The sequence below is a fragment of the Oxyura jamaicensis genome, chromosome 5, assembly GCF_011077185.1.
Source record: "Oxyura jamaicensis isolate SHBP4307 breed ruddy duck chromosome 5, BPBGC_Ojam_1.0, whole genome shotgun sequence".
Taxonomy (NCBI): Eukaryota; Metazoa; Chordata; class Aves; order Anseriformes; family Anatidae; genus Oxyura; species Oxyura jamaicensis.
In genome coordinates, this window is record NC_048897.1 from 51,817,432 (window position 1) to 51,839,067 (window position 21,636).

Consider the following 21,636-nt stretch of genomic DNA (forward strand, 5'->3'; position numbering starts at 1 on the left):
TACCATTTTTTGCTTTTACCCCTGGTGCCTTTCCTACCTGACAGCACGGCCTGTCCTTGGCAAAACAGCAGCGCGGCGGGCTCGGGAAGCAGCGTGCCGGTCCCGGAGCGTGCCGGCAGTTGTCACACGAGTCCCATGGATCATGCAAGGGACACGCCTGGCACCAGACCCGGATGTTTTCTGTGCACGGCAGCGGCTGCGTTACCTGTGCTGGCGTGCTCGGTGTGGCCATGGGGTGCGTGCCCCTTGCAGAGCTCAGATCAGAGCAGCAACGGGGCCGTGCCCAGGCCCCTCGGGTGCTGCAGCCTCCCAGAGGAGTGCCACTGGGCCCCCCCGCCCCAAACCGCACCTGGGACACAGCACAGAGGAGAAGCTGCGATGTGTTTCAGGTTGCAGAGGCCTGAGGGTGAATGGGCAGCACAGCGCTGAGCTTTTTACTTCAAACAGCTTGCAATAAATAATAAAAATACCAGTGGCTCCTGCTGGGGAACCTGAAGACTCCTGGTGATCTAGAAATGGATCCTGGCGGGGTGGGACAAGGCAGACAAGCTTCATCACAGGGTGATGGCTTCTTCATGTGCACGGGGCCGTTGTGTGAAGCAGGGAGGGCCCAAGGAAGCCGCAGCACGGCCGAGGGCGAGCAGAAGGCCCCAGGGCGATGAATGGCTGCTGCCCGCATCCCTGACGTGCCCTGGGAAAGCCTGGGGCTATCGCCTGCAGGTGTCTGCGTTTCTAGGGCTGTTTAGGACTGTGGTGGCCTGATGATAGGGTCTTCAGTCAACTCCTCTGGGTTTCATTTTTGATGGTGTCTGAAAATATGTCCTCATCTCCCCCCCCCCAACAGAACTTGCAGCACTTTGGGCTATTTTAGGCTTTTTTGGGTGCCTTCACCGCCAGACAGCTGCCTTTTCCTTGGCAGGAAGGCTTTGTTCAAGAGTTCTTCATGAGCAAAGAGCACGCTCTGCCATTTGCTGGAGCACAAGACAGAGCAAAGCCTCTGGCCCCAGAGGTCAGACAAGCTCCTAGCAGCTTTGGGGGCACAGCAAGGTCCCAAAAACGCCCTGTGCTGGCGGCCATGGGCCAGAACGGGTTCTTTTTACCTCACAAAACTGTGTTTGGCACCGGGGAGAGCTGCTTCAAACTCCTTTTAAGAGGCAATCCCCGTGTAACTCAGTGGCAGAGAAATGCATCAACACCAAGCGGGGCAGCACCAAGCTGCAGCATGGGCCTAACCCATGGTACAGGGGTGTTTTGTGTTTTATTTAAACGCTTCCAGGGCTCTGCCCGCGCAGCCGCACACGATGCAAGCAGGTCAGCGTTGCACCGCTGCAGCACTCATGCAAGAGGTGCTTTTCTCAGCTCCCGGCCCAAGGAAGAGGCTGGGGAGGCAGGATACACTTCCAAGTCCCTGAGCTTGGCTTACTCCACCCAGGATTTTATCTTTTTTCCCAAAGCTGGGCACGGGGCACTTGCAGACACACGAAGTGAAGGGCTGTGCTCGCCCAGCCTCGCTCAGCACGGGCCATGCCTGCACACTTGGTGCCACGAAACAAACCCACGGGCAGGGCTGAGCCCTCAGCACGACAGGAAAGCCCCCAAACACAACTGATGGGGGAAAAGCTAAAACCCCCGTCATAACAAACACACAGCCCCCCCCCCTTCCACCCCAAACCCACCCCAAAAAACCCTCCCTCAGGCTCCTGGCCGTGAGGTTGGGCTGGTGGCAGCAGCAGCTCCGAGGGTGACGCCGGCCATGCCGGAGCCCTGCCACCAGCGAGCATCCCGCTGCGGGGCCGGGTCCCAGCCACCACCCAGGGCCCTCCTTTCTCCACGAGCCCAAAGGCCAAGTCCCAGCCCAACGCGCATCTGAGCCCGGGGCGCGTTTCTGTCCCTGCGGCTCAGCCGCCCTCAAGGATCCCCTGGGAGCCGTGCGGTGCATGCCGGGGGAGAGGGGGGGAAATGAGAGGCACTTACCTCGTTTGTGCTTCCCTGGGGAGAGGCATTGGGAAAAGAAGGGGGAAGGGGGAAAAAAAAGGAGAAGAAAAAGAAGCATCTCTGTGTATCATGCACATCCACGGAGCAAACAGCGCTCACGCCGCCAGCCAGCAGCCACCTGCCGGAGCCCCCAGGGCAGTTTGTTCGCAGGGGGCTCTGCCCTGTCCCCTCGCAGGTCCCCGCAGGGCTCCGGCCACCCCTCCTGCTGCCGGGGACACCGTGTGCTCGCACAGGATGGAGCCCCAAGGGCTCAATCCCTGCTCCCCACCCGCCTGCCTCTTCCTGCGGGCTCCATCCTGTTCTTGCTCTCGTGCTGAACCTGCCACCGGTTCCCGCACGTGGCCGGGCAAACGCTGGGCTTCTCCACACCAACACCTCCCAAGGGCACCACAGGGATGCTCCGGATGCTGAGGCCAGGGCAGCCCAGCGGGACCTGTCCGGGGATGCAGGCGGTGATGGGCCCTTGCTTCAGGCTGCTTTATTTTAAGGGCAGCCCAGCTGGGGGACGAAGACCCTGGGTGTTAGTGCCTCTCCTCCCCCGCGGCAGCCGTGGCTGCTGGTGCTGGGGGCAGAGGCGCTGGGGGAGCGGGCAGAGCAAGGCTGGGGTGCGGGGGATGTTTTCTCACTGTGGCCTTCGTTAAGGCTGGGGGAGCTCTGACAATGCAGCCCAACCAAGACCTTTCCACGTTGTTTGCAAAAAGCAAAGGCAAAGAAAGGGTGAGATGGGCTGAACCAGGAAAGCGGGGCGCAGGGCCAGAACAGGCAGGGCACAGCCCCGACCTCGGCCTCCTGCAGGCCAGGGTCAGCCAAAGTCCCTGACCGGGCCCAGGGGGCAGGAAGGGGTCTTTTCGTGGCATGCACACACACAGGCAACACGCAAAACCACCACGGCCCTGAGAACACCACCCCAGGGGGACCCCAGTCTGAGCTGCTCCATGCCCACAGGTTTTAGGAGTCCACGAACTAGCATTTTGTGATGGGTAAGACAAGCAGAAATAAAACAAGGCTGAACAAAATAGCTTGTGGTGAGTGTTCTGATCCCCGGCGGGACCAACACAGCTCATCTTTGACACCAGACAAGGCTGATTCCTGCTCTCGGCCCCATCTTGCTCTGCCCATCTCTGCTGCGGCACAGGGCAGCTGGACCCAGGCCCTGTCACTGCTCCCTAAGACTTGTCCCCTCCATCACCAACTCCACAAACTGATCTGAAAATATCCCCGCTGCCCTCCCCACTTAGGTGGCCTAAGGAATGGACTCTGCCCAGCTCTCCCCTCACTGCACAAGCAGCTCAAGCAGCCGGATCTGCCCGGGCAGGCCCCGCCGGAGCACCCAACAGCCCTAAATGCCAACTCAAAAGCCATTTCAAAGAGGAGGAACAGCCCCAGGAAACCCAACGCTTAAGCGCTCGCTGTGGGGATTTGTACTGTTTTGTTGGTTTTTTAAAACAAAAGCTCTTTTATCCTACCTGGTCCCACAACGCTGCGGCCACTTGGTCTATTACTGCGCCCAGTTCTCTGTACTCCCCAGAGTATCTGATATATGCCCAGGTACACAGTGTGATAAGTGTCAAGCCCATGATCATGTTGCACAGACTGGCTATGATGTCCAAGCCAATGAAGCCGGTGACTCCAGCTATCACGTAAGTGATGAAGATGACCACGAAGAGCGTGGCGGGGGTGCGGGCGGCGTGGAAGATGTTCTTGCTGTCGTTGTGCTTGATGTACTGGATGTAGAGCTCATCTATCTCGGTCTCCAGCTGCTGGAGGTAGCGGCGGCTGAACTCCTCCCCACCCATTTTCTTCACCCCGCGGAACAGCTTCACGGCCTCGTCCTTCAGCTCCAGGTGTTTGCTCTGCAGGTCGCTAGGCGCAAGGAAGGGCTTGTCCCCACCACAGACCTGCGTGGAAAACACAGCCCGATCACTGCAGAAACCTCAGCACCCTCAGCTCCTGTGTCCTGTGCCACATGAACCACGGGAACTGGGCTCTGGGGGCTCCTGTTTGGCACAGAGCGCTCCGTCCTATGGGAAGAGCTCCATGGGTGTGCACCAGTGTCTTTGGGAAGTATCCCCTCTCCTCCCCTTAGCCCTGAGCTCCAGTTACAGTTTTGAGATGTCCCAAAACCAAAGGGCAGCACAGGGGTTGTCCTTGCCTTCCTCTTGGCACTATTGTAATGACTTTCTCCCCTAATTAGCACCAGCCACAGCACGGGTTAAAGAACGGAACAGAACAGTTCAGTTGGAAGGGACCTTCCATCAAGTCCAACTGCCTGAGCACTTCAGGGCTGCCCAGAAGTGAAAGCACGTTAATGAGGGCATTATCCAAATGCCTCTGGAGCGCTGACAGCCCTGGGGCGTCAGCTGCCTCACTAGGAAGCCTGTGCCAGTGCCTGACCAGCCTCGGAAAGCTCCTTTTCCTTATGTCCAGTCTGAACCTCTCCAGGCACAGCTTTGTGCCGTTCCCTCGCGTTCTGCTCATCATGGGCTGCGTGGTCACACGGCGCTGCTGCCCCGTTACGTTAAATTTTGGGTTGCAGCTGGGGGAACGGTGGGCAGAGGATGCAAATTCAGCTGAGGCCAAAAGCTGCCATCAGATGAAAGAGCAACCATCTGTCAGCCACCTTGCCACGGCCTGCCATGAAATGCTGACCAGGCACTGCTCTCCCCTCGCCTGTGCGAAAGCCCCTTTTCCGCCACCAACACGGGAGGGAACAGGATTTGTGGCCACGTCCACACAGGACGTTTTCCACCAGGAAGCCAAGCTGGGAGGTTCCTCCAGGAGGACAGGAGAGCCTGGGAAACGAGGTGCTCAGCACCACCTACCTCTTCCATTCTCCTGCTGTAGGTGTCTTTGGCAGTGGCAACTGCTGCTAAATTGTTGGCTTCTGCTGTGGCCTGCAAGAAGGGCAAAAAGGGCACCAAGTTTAGCTGCAGAAAGGTGAGGTTGAGAAGCGTAACTGCAGAGAAGAGCAGCCACCAGCTGGGTGCGCGTGGCCCACGTGTTTTCAGCCAGGATGCATGTGTGGTGCGCACACATAAAATTAAACAGCCCCCTTGGCTCAGCCAGCTGCACTCTCCCCAGCATCTGACCAACGCCAAATAAGATCCTTCTGTATTTACACATCCAGTATCCTCAATCCCCCCCCCCAGGCAAAAACCTGCATCAAGGAAGGATTCCTACCCTCCGAGCCAGAGCAACAAAACCTCTGGCTTCAGCTGTGGGAAACAGCAAGAGAAGAGATAAAAGGCTCAGCCGCGTGTAAACAGCTACAGCTGCGGCCTCCCGCTGAGCTCTCGGACTCGGAGCACGGAGCTGCAGCGCTGAGGGCAGCTCTGCATGGGGCCACGCTACCTCCGTGTGCCAAAGCACGATGCTGCTCACCTGGAATAATTTTGGCCAGGCTGAACGCTGCTGCGTGAGTGGAGTGACCGCAGCCCGGCCGAGGCGCACGAGCCGTGCTGCCTCAACCGCCTAGCCACATCAGCCCTTACCTCGAGCTTCGAGTGACTGCTGAGTACGGCCCAGAGGGGTGTTTTTTGGGTTGTGCAACTAAGGCACTTGAAACTAAATCACGAAGGCTCGAAGGGCTGCACTGGCTGGGCTCTCTGACAATTAACTGGGAATCGAGGGCAGTTGCAGCGCACGGATGCCCACTCACGTACCTGCAGCATGGACTTCGGGTGCGGCAGTTCTTCCCCTTGGTAGATCTTTATGTACGCCTGCAAAACAGTGCGCAGAAACACGGAATCACATCGGATGCAGCATGCACCAGCGAGACGCAAACACCTCCACCCCGTTCCGGACGCTGCATTAACAGGATGGTAACAGCACAGAAGAGGAGGGGGTTCCTGGCACAAGATGGCTTCAGCGGGGGCTGCCCTGTCAAAACAAGGCAAGTAGCGCGGCCCAAGGTGGATTCCTTGGGTGGCATGGGGCGCTCACTCAAGGCTCACACTCCACCCCTTCCTCTAAGTATCTACACCATAGGATTTGCACCTACCTCGTTCCTTCCCTGAAGGAGAAGGAACCAGAGTCAGGTAGCCCTGGAGAGTAGGTGGTGAGAATTACTCACTGATATCTTGCATCAAGATGTCACAGTAGTCATGACAACAAAATTATTGGTTTTTTTCCAAAGGCAACGGGAATACGGCCCTCAGCCTACCTCCCCCTGGTCCGCAGGTCTCCGTGGTGGGGTAAGGGCCCTGCCCACCTCCTGGGCTTACTGCGTGGCCAAACACAGCTGTGAGGTGTTTGCTCAATGCAGCGATGGAGCCAGCGCTAGTAGGCTAGACCGAGATCCCTTCCTCCAGCCAACAAGTGCTAGCTTGTCTGCTGCTGCTTTCCCCTTCCATTAGAAGTGCAAACGTGCTGCAAACAAATAAGCCCATGGCCCCAGAGGTTTCTCTCGAATAAGCCAATACCTTAAAATACTCCACAAGGCCTCGGCAGGTGATATGGTTTCCATTGATCTCCTTAACGTCCAGGCTCTCGGGACTAAGAAGCCAAGGAATCAAAATCTTCAAGTTCTTGATGAACTCATCGTCTATTTCTGGAAAGAAACCCAGCGTCATCAGCACCAGCCCTCGGTCAGACTTGTGCTTCCGTGTGCACTCTCATCAAAGACAGGAGCCTCAAGCCGGGCCACCAGCTCAGACACCCTGTAATTTAGTGATGTGAGCACTCAGAAATGATCACGGCCCCAGTGACGTTGTTACTTAACCCACAAAGATCATACAGCTGTGCATATATCCATAAACAGGCTTCATCGTCTCAAAAACAGTTGCACAAACACAAATGTGACTGCACGGGGAAAAAAAAATGCTTCTGCTGATGACACGGGTAATGCACACCAGCGCTGGCAGCCAGAGAACAGCGCCTTCTTGCCAAGACAAATACACTCTTTGTAAAGCATGATCTTGAGCACACAGCATGGAAACGTGCTGTGCCTTCCCTCTGCACTCCTCTGTGGCACCCATAGTGGAAATCTTCAGCCAGGGCTTAGGCTTTGGCTCTGCTGTGCCAGCAGGTAGGATTTCCCGTGCCCAGTTCTCGGTCCCCTGTGCACCCATATGTCAGATTCTCACTGCAAAGTATTTTAATGCTTTTGAAAATCATTAGGCTCTCAGTACAGGTACACTAAGAACTTCTGCAGGTGACTGCATTTACACTGCACCCTCAGACAGCCCTCGGTGCAGGGCTCAGGAACGGGCACAGCCTCTGCTCCCCCAGCCTGTCCCCTCACTGAAGTACAGAGCTGGCACAGTGTCACCAAGTCCCCCATGGGCTTGTGTCACCTCGAGGGAGGCAGGTTCCTTGCCTAACAGTCACTTTTATGGCTTCATACTGCCTCACATCCATTGCTGCTTTTTAAATTAAACTGTAGACATGAGAGCCGTCCAGCATCTGGGCATCTGGAAGGTAACGAGAGAGGGGAAGTTTCCCCAGAGTTCTCCTCAGAGAGCACAAAAGGCTGAGTACAGCTCTAAAGGAACAAGAAAATGCTGTCGAGACGCTGACAACTCCCAGGCCAGTTCTGCACACACCACTTGTTAATTGCTGCTTAGCACCTGAAATTAAAGGGGGATCTAATAGAAAGTTTGGTTTCCACCAGAGCCTGCACTGTTGCTAGTTAGCACGGAGTTTGCCAGAAGGACAAGTCTGATCACTAGCCAAAACCAGAAAAAGTAACTTCTTTCTGTCTGGTAATTTATTTTAAGTGAGTAACAGCCACTTTCTCTATTGCTCAGAGACTGCAAGCAGCCTGTAAGCAGAGATGCTGGTAAGCACAGCACGCGGCTCCTTTCAGGGTACAGAATCCTACCTCGTTTTTGTTTTTTTTCTTCACATTTATTTTACTTGTGAACTAAGTCTGCCCTGTAGGGAAATCACTGATCAGATAAGTCAGGAGGATTAAATATTCCTTGGAAAGCTTTTCAAAGTGAAATAACGTTCCTGTGAGAGCACGCGTAACCGGCCTGCCACCCTGCACAAGCACAAGCCTGCCGTGCAGCAACCAGTCCACACGGCTCTGTGTCTGTGCCCAACTGCAGGTGAGGCACGGGAATTAATTGCAGGCTTAGCATCACGTCCATAAAAATCATATCTCACCTGCCCTTCCCCATTCGCCTATCAGCCATCTGTTGGCAGGGCTTATTGTCAGTGAATGTGAGCTCACGCTAAGGTTAGAAGTATCTGGCAAAGAGCAGGTAGCTGGCTGCACTCAGAGGAACGAGCTGAGCATGCGTTGGGAAGAGGATTCGAGTCCTCTTCCAGAAGCTCTTTCATGGAAAATACTCAGAAATGTTTTAGGAGTCAGTGGGACAGTGTGTCAGGGCATCTAAGGCACCAGTTTAAAAGGAGACCTTTGCCTCGTACCTTTCAGCTTTCCATCGAAGTTAGGGTTGGTGGCTACCTTCAGGCCGGGGTGAGGTAAGAGGAAGCAGGAGATCTTGGTGAAGCAGGAGTGGATGTGCTTTCTGACATTCTGCAGTTCTTCATGCTGATTTCCTGAGACCTGCAAGAGATCGGTTTGGGGTCAGGTTCCCTTCAGATGCGGACAGCAGTGAGGTTGGGGCACCAGGAGCACGGGGTACCCCGCACTGCGGCTGCTCACACCGGGAATAAGCCAGCCAGGACGTCCCTGCACCAAGACAGAGCTCCTCCAGCGACCAAGGAGCTGGCCTATCTCTGACCACACACCCTGGGGCATGTCATTATCGTTGGGAAAATGTGCATGTCTGTGCATGGCCAGAATACAAAAACATTTGGGATTTCCCACTAGGGCCTTTCTTGGCTCCCCTCTAATTAGGTCTCTCCACTACCAAATGGCCCGTGCATTTCCTGATTAACCCCACTGGAGCCTTTGCCCATCGGTTTTACCGTACGGCTACCTGCTACTACAGCATTATTGCCGGTCCCAGGAATCTCCCAAGCCCCATAACTGAAGAAAGCAGTGCAGGACCCTACAGCCCAGCCAGACTCCGGGGCACCCCCAGCTGCCCTCTTCCGAGCACAGCGAAAGGGAGCCCGGCCTTCAGCAGAAGGTTAGCGCAGGAGGCCTCAGCCCCCCGGTGACCACGGCAAGGAAAAGTTAACCACCTAAAATGCCTCTTCTGTGATTGTAAGGGACAAGATTGGCAAGTGTAAGCGTCTCCACTTCACACCTGAACAGCCAACCCTGCGGCCTCCGAGCTGCGGTCTCCCTCGTGCCGGTGCCCCGTGCCCCGTCCCTGCTCCCTGCCCAGGATCGGGCTCTCCAGTGCCAGCTTTCCCCCAGCCAAGCTCTCACCCTTATGCCCACACGCTCTACGTCCACGCAGGCAAGGACAGCGTACTGCTCCCGGGGCACAAGCCAGGTTTGCCTCTTGCTCTCTGTCACCCACGAGCGCACCGCCCTGGCCAGCACCGGACCGCTCGTACAGCTGTGCAAGCCCATGTGGAAATCGTTGAGGAAATCCAGATCGGAAAGAACAAACCTTGAGACGTTTTTCCAAAAACTTTGCGCCGCCATCGGATCCATAGGAAAACTCGTAAGGGAAGCTCCAGTCACGCACGAGGAATATAAGGGACTAGAAGACAGAAACACGTCCAGGTCAGTGCCACAGGACAGGAACCCAACCACCGCCGCTCGGCTGCACGTTGTCATGAGGAGTTCATGAGGAAGACCGGGACCTCCCTCCCCACCACCATTGCTCATGGCAGCCCGGACAGATGACATTTTGGTTTCTGAGCTTGAAAAAGAGAGTCAATCATTTCCACTGCAAAACAAGAAAGAGGTTTTTGCTAACCGGGACAAAAGGCAACGAGCTCCCTAATTCCAGCCACATTTAGTTCCATCCTATGGGAATTTCACAGGCTCATTTTTTCAGCCGTTTTCACTGGGCAGCTTTCCAGACAGACTTTTAATGAGAAGCATATGTAGGGTAACGAGGGCGAATAAGAAATTGCTGGCTTTTGTAATCCTTATTGAGGCAGTCGAGTTTCTATTCAATGAATAAATAAATACCAGCACGGTCAATGTCTAATCTTTTTCAGAAAATCATTTTGAGAAGAACTCACGCCTCCGGTGCCTCATCTATGCAAGAGAGCTACGTCCCACAGAAGGGATCCATGGGTTGCAGAGGGGAGTCCTGAAAGCAGAAGCCCCGAGTGGCTTGGCAGAGGTGCCAGGGCTTCGCCTATGTGTGTGAATAAACCGGTCAATAAGTGGAATTCATTTCGGCGGAATTTCCCTAAAACTCGTCTACGTTTAAAACAAAGATTTTGGGGAGGGAGGGAAAATATTTCACCTCCTTAATTAAAACGTAAAACATCAGGAAAAAAAAAAAAAAAGGAAGAAGAAGAAGAAGAGAACAGTGAGTTGGCCATTCCTAGAGGCATTACAAGCCCCAGCAAATACCACAGCTAGATCTTCCAGGACATGCTGTTCTTTCTGAGACTGCAGGATGCTTAGGAGGCATGACCATGTGTAGGACTTTTCCACAAACACATTATTCACTCTTCGTACTGTTTGGAATGGGAGCTATTTTCTTTTTTTTCTACAGCAAAACTGTTCTCAACACGCTGCCTGTATCCCACCTAATGTCCCCCCTTGCCAAGGCACGGCGACCTGGCGGCAGCTGGCGCGACGCACGTGGTTCTCCGCGGGCACAAGGTGAGCACACAGCGGGAGGAGGGAGCAGAAGGGAAATGTTCATTTTCCACGGCCAAGAGCTGCTTCCTCTCCAGCAGCATCCATTCGACTATCTCCCTATCGGCACTTTCAGAGCACTCGCTGCTTGGCAGCATTCTCCTATATGAGTTTTTTTTTCCAAAACCCTCCTTTCCAGACTCTTAAGGACAAAAGAGATTCATTGACTTTGACTTGTAAGAACCTCTGGCCTAGAACCTCACCCAAGAAACTCAAGCTGCAGCGCCTTCTGCAAAGAGAGTTGTCTTGGTCTGAAGAGCCTTAGTGAGGGCTGCAGACTGCAAAGGGCTGAGCCTCTGGCGCCCAACTGGACAGACCAAGGTCCGTGCTCGGTGTCTCGCTGCTCCCCCGATGTCTGACCACTCTGTAGCAGTCACTCAGAAGATCCCTTTTCAAGATGCCCTCCGCAGGGACAGGCTGACCCCATGATGCTCACCTGGCCACGTCGCCAGCGTTCCTTCCCCCAGCGTCTATCTCAGCTGTAAGCGTTACTACCAGTCCTTTGATATTTTTCTTCAGATCATTAATGGAGATTGCAATGAATCAGAGAGACCCCGGGGGGAGCCCCGAGGAAGCGCTTCTGAAGGATGATGATTCCCCATTAAAATTAGTTCAGCGTTCTCAGTCATCTATCAGTTAATGGGTTTTTAATCCATTTACACAGATTAAAACAGACAATGCTGACTTGGTATGTTGTTCGCTTTATTTTTAATCAGCATTGTATGGAGATAAGGCGTACAGAAGGCAGAATACCATGGTGATAGTTACCTTTATCAACCAAACTTGTGGTCTTTTTAAAAATTGATACTGGGATTGCTTGACAAGACTCGCTATCTGCAAAACTGTGTGACTTGACATCAATTACGGTCTTTGGTGAACTCACAGGCTATTATCCAGTCCTAATGACTTAAGCATATTTAAAAGTGTCTCATTACAGCCTTCTTCTAACTGATGGAGTAGGAAGTATTTCACTTTCACTGTGATATTTGGCTACATTATTCTGGTACTTTCTAAATAAGGAACAGAAATATTTATTTAATGTCTGGCTTTTTCTGTACCGTGTTACAATTTTCTCCTAGCTCTTACTGCAAGTCATATACTTTTACTGGTAGCTTTAACATGGTTTATCAGTCATCTGCCCATGCTACCATCCAATATATACTCAAAGCTCCCCAAAATCTCAATTTGTCCATTTGCTGTATTTTTTAACCTTTTAATTTTATTCCCACTTCCTGACCACAGCCACCTTATAAACGCCTTACGCCTTCCAGGACGATGGTGTGGCCAGCAATTCTATGTCGGAAAGTGAAAGTAAAATAGCTGTAACCCATTCCCAAATATTACTTGCATTTTTGTAGTATGTTTTTACTCTCTGATGTTTTTCACTCTGGGAAGTTCACAAAACCCCCATCCATCTACCAGCTCGCCTCCTGCGGATGGAAGCTAGAAGTTGGAGTGAGCCATCGGGACTGCCAGAGGGCACCTTGATAAGGAAACAACCTGTAGAGGATGCCCCACAGAAGGTGTCCTCCTGCTTGGCATTGCAATCATGCAGAGTGCAGAGGATAAGCAGCCCCGCTGCCTGAGCCCTGTAGCCCCACAATTGTGCCAGGATGTGTGGGGGTCTCCCAGCAGCACTCCCTCCATCCCTGCTGGCCCTGCTTCCTGGCTTACACCCACTGCCCACGATCCCCAAATCTTCCAAACCTGTTCAGTCACCTTCCCAGCCTCCCAGGGGCACAGGACTCCGTACAGCCATTATCAAAGCCGTACAAAACCATGACTTGGTCTGTTACAGGTCTGCAGTTATAGCGAGCTGCTGAACCACCCTTCTCAAGAGCAGCTGCCACAGCCATCCCATGGACTCCTAACCCCCTTCCTTCCACTTCTTTTCATCTACATTCATGGAAGGGGTTGCCACAGCCCATCACCTCCTGCCATCCCAAGCTGCTTGTAGCCCTGGCATCCAGAGCAAGCCCTTTGCCCGACATTCTCCCTCTTCCAAATGCCAGCTTTTCACAGGTCGGGAAGCAGATGTTGCTTATTTGAAGCTAAAGTCCCATTTAAACTGAGCCTTCCCACAGCTCTGCTGCCACCCGCAAGCGCTCTGAGCTAATCCCTGCCCTTCTCTCTGCCAAGAGCTGGGATTCCGGGGGCAGGTGGCTTCAAGCCTCTGACAGCAAAGGCTGGGCAGAGAGCATTACAAACCTGGCAGTGCATTCATTATGCAGTTCTGCCACGAAACCTGACTGCTTTCCGAGCCCAGCAGGACGAGGCAGAGCTGTGGGGACGGCTGCCTGCGCAGTCCCTGCTCACTCCCTCCTTCAGCTGGGGGCATTGCAGCACTGCATGCACAGCTCCCTGAGGACGAGCATCGTTTGTATCTGGGAGCAGGGCACGCAGCTGATGCCACACAGCGCTCATTGCATTTCACCCGATGCCTTTTGTCCCCCCGAACAAAGCCTCCCACAGATAACAGCCTCCAGCTGCAGCCAGACCTGCTGGGCGAGGAGGCTGCTGCTGGGCCCGGGGAGCTGCCAGTAACAAAGGTTGGGAGTGGAAAGAAAGAGGGATATTGGATGCATTCAGAAACCTCCTTGGGGGCAAGGAAACACAAAGCCCTTCCTTCGCTTCAGCAGAGCCAGTCTCCAGGCCTCCCTTTCTCCTCCCCGTCTTGCAAACTGCAGTGACACCTCGTGGCGAAGCCAACCGGCTCGGGGCCAAGCCACCTCCAGCAGCAGGACGCGTGCTGGCCAGGACCCTACTCACCTGGAAATGTGGCCAGGACCCTCTACTCACCTGGAAAGGTTTCAGGAATGTTTCCTCCATGGCCAGCCGTCCGTACTCAGTGAAAAGCTGGAGAGAAAAGCAAGGAACAAGCAGGACTTTTAGCTCCCCAGCCTACACGCAAGGCATACGGCTGTGGCCACACAGGCACAAGCAGCAAGGCACAGTTGTTGGTTTGGGGCAAAAAAAACACCATTTGCAGAGCTGGAAGCGAGACTGGCTGGCTGTGTGGTTTTGGTTCACATTCAGAGGCAGATGGAGCTGTTAGGGTCAATCACCATGCTAAGCCCTTATGTGAAAGATCTCGCCTAGAGTTTCTGGCTGCCAAATCTGTGAAAAATGGCTCAAATCAGCTGCTTGCCGTTGCTTTCATACCAACCAGAAACTTCACGTGCCAGAGGGGACTGCTGGAGCCCAGCTCTCTTTAAACACTCCAGGAAGAAGCGGAAATGAATTCAGAAATAAGTACTTTCCCTGCAAACCCTTACTGTGCAGACTGCAGATCAGCCTACCAGCAAGATTTGAAGGCTCTCCAGTCTCTCTGGACTGTAATTTCTAAGCAAAGGGACCAATAATGTATTTCACAGATGCCGAAAAATGGGTCAACATATTAAACAGTAATGGCCTAAAATTCAAACTGAAAGATCAGATTTGCACTGGACAAGTTCAACATTTAAAAGGTATTATTGTTAAATATTTACTGACTGAAACAGGACAGAACTCTTCTGATTTTTCCAGGCAGCCTTCTGCCTTTCTTTTCTTAAGCTACTGAAAAAAAACTAACTAACCAGTCAAACAGCCACCCAAACAAAAGAGAATACTGTAAGTAGAGGTAATACCAGGAGATGGGCAGGACAAGAGTGCCACAGGAAAATAATAATAATAATAATAATAATAATAATAATAATAAAAAACTTAGCTGCTTGTCTCCAACAAGCAGGGTTGTAATTATCCTCATGGGTCACCTGTATTGAGCCAGTATCAGATGTCAATATCCAAGTTTATAAACCAGTACCCAATTTATCTGGGTTTCTCAATCAAAAGGTCCTATCCTGTGGTGTGAACAGTGTAAATTCTACCTTCAGTTTCCCACTCACTTAAGTCAGAGGAGCACTTTTACTGCCACTACTCAAGGCAAGCTCCAAATATGTCACACAAATAACAGAGCCTCCATTTTAAATACAAGACCCCTGCTGCTCCCCTGCAGGGCTTGACTCTGCTCCTGGCAAGTGTCCCACTGACTGTCCTGCCAAACGGCCCAGGCCCCAAGCAGGTGTGTACAGGCAGTACAGGTTTCAGTCCTGGGCGACTATTCTTCCATGCTCCTGAGCCAAAGTGAAAGCTGGGAAACTCAGAGACCCTTCTGTGACTCCAAACACGCCTTTCCAGCACAATGCCGCTTGCAAGTGTGGAGCATAATGCAGGCCCCCCAGTGACACGGAGCAGCAGGACAAGGGGACTTACCTGCAGGTGCTGCAGATCATCCTCCTGCACGTTCTGGGACAAGTTATAAACCTGCATGTGAAAACAGAAACTTCAGAGCACTCAGAATGGCCTATCCCTTAGGCCAGCGCTTGGGTTGGTGTGGTTAAAGCTTATGACCACGGGGGCATAGCCAAACGCCCAGGTGGCTCCTGGTGTGGGTACAAGACAGGCCCCAAGCACAGATGTACTGCTGAGCAGACATGGACAGACAGACAGGCATAGAAAAACACCTTAGAGGAGCAAGGGTTGCCGTGCCCCAGCCAGGAAGCCTGTCAGGTCCAAGCACTGCCTCTCCTCCTCCATTTATGCGTTGAACTCTGTATCAAGACCCAGCTTCCATCCTGTTAATGCTGCTCTCCGGAGCGAAGAGCAGAAGACAGGAGGGGAAGCCCTAACAGACCACGCAGTAACCACCTGCTGTGTGGCTGCTCCCAGCCCAGAGGTTGGTCCAGCAGCACCGACACAAAAGCACACCCAGCTCACAACACCAAGGCTGCTTCCTCTCTGGTAGCTGGATGTAAAGGGGTGCATCTGCTGCTGGCCCTGCTCTTGGGGTGAGGGGAGGAGATGAGTCTGTTCCCTGTGATGGTGGAGTCAGCCCTGCACTCAGCACAGCCAACATGACATCCTTTATCTCTCCCGCCCAAGGTCCCAGCTGCCCTCTGCATTACGCTGGTGCCAAGCTGCTGTTTTTTAGCCACCACCTTTAAGGTATTGTTTCCTGGAGACACCCCCGTTCTTACCTGTATCGAGCTGATCATTGTGCTCAGGGCAAACACGGTGGCCGAATCCCGCAGGGTGGACTGGCTGTCAAAGGTCCCCTGTGTGTCCATCAGCAGCACTGCAACCTGACAGGCAGAAAGCTCCAGGTCAGCTTGGATGCACCCGTTCCGCATCTGCACCCAAGCGAAAACACTCTCAAATGCCAACAGGGTGGGTGGGTGGATGCCAGCTGTGTTATCGTGTGGGGAATCTCACTGCTCATGCCTCAGACTCACAGTTGGTGGAGGACAAAGGAAAAGAGCATCCCCAATCACTCCTGACAGCATGATGGCTCCAGCAAGCAGAGAAATGATTGCTCCTCAACACAGGGGAGGGAACTGCTTTGTTCTTCTTACGCTTGCTGTCAAGTACAGATGTTTTTTTTTCCTGAGTCTACCTTAGCTTCATGTCACAGAAACCAAATGCAGCAGCATATCTCACCTCCTTAACCCAAAATACATTCAGCCAGTATTAGAAATCACACTATGACTGATTCTCTTTGATGCTGGGCCCTTCATTAAAGAGTTGATGGATACAAATACCCTTGGCTAAAAGCTGAATTTGCAGGATGCCTCAAAATCCAATTCTCACTGTAATTGGCCACCCTGAAAGAAGTTGTTCTGTTTCATGGCTGCTGCTCTAGGAGGGTGGAGTAGTTTGCAAGGATCTCAGATTCAAGATCCCTGGGAACAGAAAAGAAATAAACTCTGGGGAGTCCGGAGTTAGAGGGACACCTAGACAGTATATCAGGGACACAGGGGGACACCAAGACATCATATCGCTCAGTGCATTAAATTATGATAAATCAGGGATACAGTATCATGCTAAATTAGGGATGTGGTATCAAGACCTTCTCTGAACTTCCACAAGCATTTGAGACACCCCTGGCAAGGCAAAGGAATCTTACAAAAGCTGGAGCAGCAAGATGAGCTGACCAGCAACAGAGAGCTAAAAACACATGCAGCAGAAAAGCAAATACCTTTTTACCATCAGGCTTGTCCACCAGGAAAACCTCACTCCATATCTGAATGCCAGTTGTCTCTCGCTCAGACCCTCCCCTCCAGGAGAAACCAGTCAGAGGCTCGTTGTAATCTCCAACCCAGTCCACAGCTTCCTGCAGGTGGGAACAGAAGAAGCGCTGAAGTTCTCATCCCACTTTGGTTTTACACCTTTCCTCTGCGCTGCCTCACCCAGCACTGGAGAGAGGCAGCCCCCCCCCAAGAGAGGTTTCCCACAGGGCAGTAAATGTGAGCATCTCTGCTCCAAAACCAAGAAAGGCAGAGTCCCACTGGACACCCACTAATGCATGGGGTTATGAAGTATCTGCTCTATTTTATTTTGTGAAGCCCCAAGTTAAAGAGAGGCTTGAGCATCTCCAGAGCACCAAGCCAGTGTCCTGCCCAGCTCATCCCTGGGCAGCACATGGGAGCAATGAGCAGCAGCACCGTACCTGCAGGAAGAGCCCCCTGCAGCTGCATACATACCTTGTTGTACATGTACCGCAACATGAAGTCCATCAGGAACGACTTTCCTTTCCTAAAAGCTCCAGCAACGGACACAGCCACGACCTCTTTATCTCTGACAGCCTCTGAGAGGAGGATGCGGTTCAGCGCGGCTTCGTCCAGTTCAAAGGAATGGTCATCTTTGACGATGAGGACTTGCACCGGTCCCGCCTTCCTCACAGACTCCTCCTCCTCCGAGCTCCATTCATAAGTCTTCTCTGCAAAACTACCTGCACGAATGGTGAAACAAGAGCAGTTTGGTTCCTTCTGCAAAGCACAGAATCACAGAGAGCAGGGCTGGATAGGCCCCTCACAGGTCATCTAGCCCAAATACCACCCCAAGTCAGCATAACTCACAGCAGATGTCTGTCCAGCATTCCCCAGACATCTTGGTGGAGCTGCCCAGCTGCTCTGGGGAGATCTGTTAGCATGCCCACCCCTCCCAGCAGCCAGGGAACTTGCTTGGATCCTCCTGGACAAACACTCCCATTAGCTTTTGTCCTACAAGAGCTGACATGAAGAACAGATTATTCTCTTCTTACCTGCAACGTCTTAAACACACAAAGACTGTCCTAGTATCTCCATTAACCTCAACAAATGCCACACCACCTTCCTGAGCTTTCTCTCTGCTAGACAGGAGAACTCCAGCCCTCGCTGACCACACTGTTGTTTTGACTGGGATTGAGTTAATTTTCCTCCCAGTGTCTGGTGTGGTGCTGTGTTTGGGACTGAGGATGAGAATAACGTTGGCAGCACACTGATGGTTTAGCTGTTGCAGAGCAGTGCTTATGCTAGGTCAGCAACTCGTGGCTTCTCGTGCTGCCAGCGAGGACCTGCGAGGGGACAGGACCAGGACAGGGATGTCCCATGCCATGTGGCATCATGTGGATCTGTAAAACTGGGGGACATGGCCGGGGGGGGCTGCCACTGCTCGGGGTCTGGCGGGGCACTGGTAGGTGGGTGGTGGGTTATGGTGCTGTGAATCACTTGTTTTGTGTGTTTTGTTATTATTACTATTATCATCTCTTCCTTTTCTGTCTTATTAAACTGTCTTTACCTTAACCCACAAGTGTTGCCTTTTTTTCCCAATAACAACAAGGGGCAGTCTGCGTGGCGCAGAGCCGGGTTACACCACCGCTGTCCGAGCACCTCTCGGTGCTCTCCTCCAGACTCTGCCCACCAGGCCCTTCCCGGAGGCTCCTCAGACATGGATGCAGCACTCGAGCCGAGGCACGCAAGCACCTCACAGATCCATCAAGGACTGCCTTCATGCATCCTATGCGGCTGCCGTTTCTGTAGCAACGGCGCAGCGCAGGGGCCTGCTCCATCTGCGGGCCGCACTGACGCTCTCAGTGCAACCTGCTGCTCCTATAACCTGCCCGACCGACCGCTTGCCCCAGCCTTTGGACGGCACTCGTGGGTGCCCAGCACCCAGTCACTGCCATCCTGCACCCAGTCACCGCCACCCCGCTCAGTTCCCCATGACGAGGGGGTTGCTGATGGCAGCTCCCCGGTTTGGGCCTTGTTCGCCGACAGCCACCCGGCGGTTCAGCAAGCACAGGCCAGCTCCTGTAATTTTCCTTTCATTGCCTCCCGACTTCCCAGCGCAGGAAAGGAAAGCCCAAGGTGATCAATCACGCTGCTCAGCTCACCTACGGCCATGTAAAATCTCCTCGCCAGTGGGGAAGGGAGCGTGCGGTGGAAAGTTTCCCCTCGTTTCTGCAAAAAGTCCCCAGGTCACTGGCTCAGGCTGCAAGTTTCCGAGCACAGGAGCCTGAAGTCTCTGTTTCAGACCCTGACCTCAGGGGCCCAGTTTTCAGCCAGTCCCAGCTGTTTCAAAGCACAGGGACGATGCGTGCACACGCTAAAAGACGAACTATAAATACCACAAGGAATGGGGTTTGCCCATTCCGGGCCTCTTTATAAAGAAGCCTCCAGCAGCAACTTCTTCTTTTAAATAACAACGGCGCTTTTGTACGTGGTTCTGATTTCCTATGATCCTGAAATATCAGGGTCATTAAGCCTTGTTGCTAGGGGATATCTGGTGGTTCTCAGACATATACTGCAAGCTTTCTTTGCTCACAGTCGAAATACAAAGATCTTTTCTTCCCGATGCCTGGACTTTCCTTAGCAAAACAAAGTACTGAATGCTCTGAAAAGCTAGATTCTCCACCAGACTGCAGCAGCACCAAACTCCCTTCGAACACGAGCCCCTGGCCCATGCCACTGCTGAGTGGCCTCCAGGAAAAAGACCTTCCTATTTCCAATGCCCAGAACCAGGCAGACATCACCAAACCACCTGAAAAATGAAGGCCCTGAGCTCACTCAGTCCTCTTGCTTCACACACCAAACACCATCTCCAGCATTAAGATCTCCCCGGCACGTAAGCATGGACAGGTGCCAAACGGCCACAGGTTTGTGTGCTCATTTTAAGGACTGCCATGCTGCAAGTGCCATATAAAGCCTACGATCGGAAATACCTCTCTCCCGTGGTGTTTCCCAACACCCCGCTGTGCTAACCGAGTCCAATTTCTTTTTTCTTTTTACAGCTGCACAGAAAGGACAGCGGAGAGATCCTTGTAGGATGTGACTCATGGCGGAGGCAGGAAAAAATCCGTAAATGGAATTAAATCTAAACATTTCTGACTGTAGCCATCAGCAGAGGCAAAGCCATCGGCTTGCAGGTGGCAGAGCTGTACCACCTCCCCAGACCCACCTCGGAGCCACACAGTCGGGCAGATAGGCACAAACACTGCCGCCCCAGGGCTTCACGCAGAGGCAAGGCAGCGAGGACATTCCCAACTCAGACCTGGCCTTGCTGCACATCCCAGCACGCTGATGAGAGCCTGGGGAGAGCCTTGGTCATCCCTCCTGTCCTGCTAGCTTGGTGCCGAACTTCCCCCTGCTGCTGCTGGTGCCTGGATGAGGTCTCCCAGGTCATCCTCTCCCTTCAGTTCAACTGCCAGAAAGAGCAGAGACCAGTGCTCCGTTCCAGGGGCTAGTGGAAATCTCCACTGAAGAGCTTTTACTGCTTCCCACCAGTCTCCCATGAGAATGAGACTACTCGGTGATATCAGGAGCAGGCCAGCCGTGCATTTCCGCGGTGCTGCAGCAGCTCCTCGCAGGCAGAACGGGGTGGAGAAGGGATCTAGCGGGTGGTCGTCCCCACTGCCATCGCCAACAGTAACCAGCTCAAAGAAGTTGTGCTTTCCCTTCAAAACACCAGAAACCATGAGGAGCACCTTGCTATTCTTCACCAGGTATTGACAGCTTTTGGGAGAGTGTCTCTGGACAGAGGCTGCCATCCAAATCAGGTGTGGTCTGCTGGAGGACATCCCTGCCTCTGTCACCTGAGCTGGCTGTTTGCACAACACGGGGGCAAAATACAGAGTATTATGAACAGGATATGCTGAATTTCCAGTTCATTAGAGACATCGGGAGAAAAGGCACTACATTAAACACGTCTCTGAGCTGATTTCAGACCTATTATCTCTGTTTCTTTCATGTAGGCCGTCTGCAAACAAAACTTTATCTTTCATATTTATTTCCATGTGATGAAACTTCTGTGTCCTGGTTATTAGATTATCTGCTGTACTGGAGAGCCAGCGATTTTTTTTACAAGCTGGCGGCACATTACTGGAAATCAATTATTTTAATTGTTCTTTCCGGCATAAATTAGTTATCTGCTTTGAAGGAAGTTGTACCTGGCAATGGCAAAACATCATCTGGCCAGAAGGGAAAGGAAGGAGGCCTAAGCTTTCCTAAACACACTTTTTTTTTTTTTTTTTTTTTTACTCGTTTTCCAACTCGACTCCTCCTTTCTGTCGGCCCTCTCTCGGCGCCTTGCAATTACGTCAATTCTCAAGCTGCTCATTCAGAAATTGCCAGGATACAGTTCCTTTTTCCCATTTCATAACAGCTCGTTTCCATGACTCTAAAGCGGGGTGGAATCCGCGTCTCTTTTCCATATGGTGATTTAAAGTGGAAAAAGGTGGAGGAGACTGGAATTTGCATTCCTGCTTATTGTGTTGTCAGACAGCAGCAAGAAAATGGCCCTGCTCCTGCAGGCAGCGCCGTGACACAGCGCTGCTCACTTTGTGAGAATCCATGGCAAAAAAAATAAAGCACTTTTCAATAGCTGTAGGAATCCTTTTTGGTTAAAATGAAATAAAGTTTAATGAACGAAACCGGCATACTTCACATTTTGCCCATGTAAGGTCAGACAGCTGATTTAATGTATTTAAGCTCCCATAGACGAACAAATTAGATAAATTACATGCCACTGATCACGCAGCATACTTTGGTGAGTTCTTAAGCCTCCTCTTCCTTAGTTATGGACGAACAGGTCACAGAAATGCTGACTGCTTTCCAGAGACCCGCTAATAAAGTCATCTTTTTTCCTAAATGAGTTTGCGC

General features: G+C 52.5%; 1 protein-coding gene across 3 annotated transcripts in view; it reads right to left on the reverse strand.

Moving 5' to 3' along the window:
- Window positions 1–21,636, reverse strand: part of ATL1 (atlastin GTPase 1) — a 29,494-nt gene that overhangs the window by 1,226 nt on the left and 6,632 nt on the right. For 2 of the 3 annotated variants that reach the window (XR_004751339.1, XM_035328115.1), the window contains exons 2-13: window positions 17,203–17,450; window positions 16,698–16,832; window positions 15,700–15,804; window positions 14,936–14,986; window positions 13,484–13,540; window positions 9,471–9,563; window positions 8,371–8,509; window positions 6,417–6,544; window positions 5,658–5,714; window positions 4,818–4,889; window positions 3,462–3,893; window positions 1,975–1,989 (exon numbers count right to left, since the gene is read on the reverse strand). Coding sequence is in view for 1 of the 3 variants with exons in the window: in XM_035328115.1 (XP_035184006.1) it covers window positions 1,975–1,989; window positions 3,462–3,893; window positions 4,818–4,889; window positions 5,658–5,714; window positions 6,417–6,544; window positions 8,371–8,509; window positions 9,471–9,563; window positions 13,484–13,540; window positions 14,936–14,986; window positions 15,700–15,804; window positions 16,698–16,832; window positions 17,203–17,450 (1,532 nt within the window). In the remaining 2 variants the exon portion in view is untranslated. The remainder of the gene's footprint in view (window positions 1–1,974; window positions 1,990–3,461; window positions 3,894–4,817; window positions 4,890–5,657; window positions 5,715–6,416; window positions 6,545–8,370; window positions 8,510–9,470; window positions 9,564–13,483; window positions 13,541–14,935; window positions 14,987–15,699; window positions 15,805–16,697; window positions 16,833–17,202; window positions 17,451–21,636) is intronic. The other variant, XR_004751340.1, reaches the window with a different exon arrangement.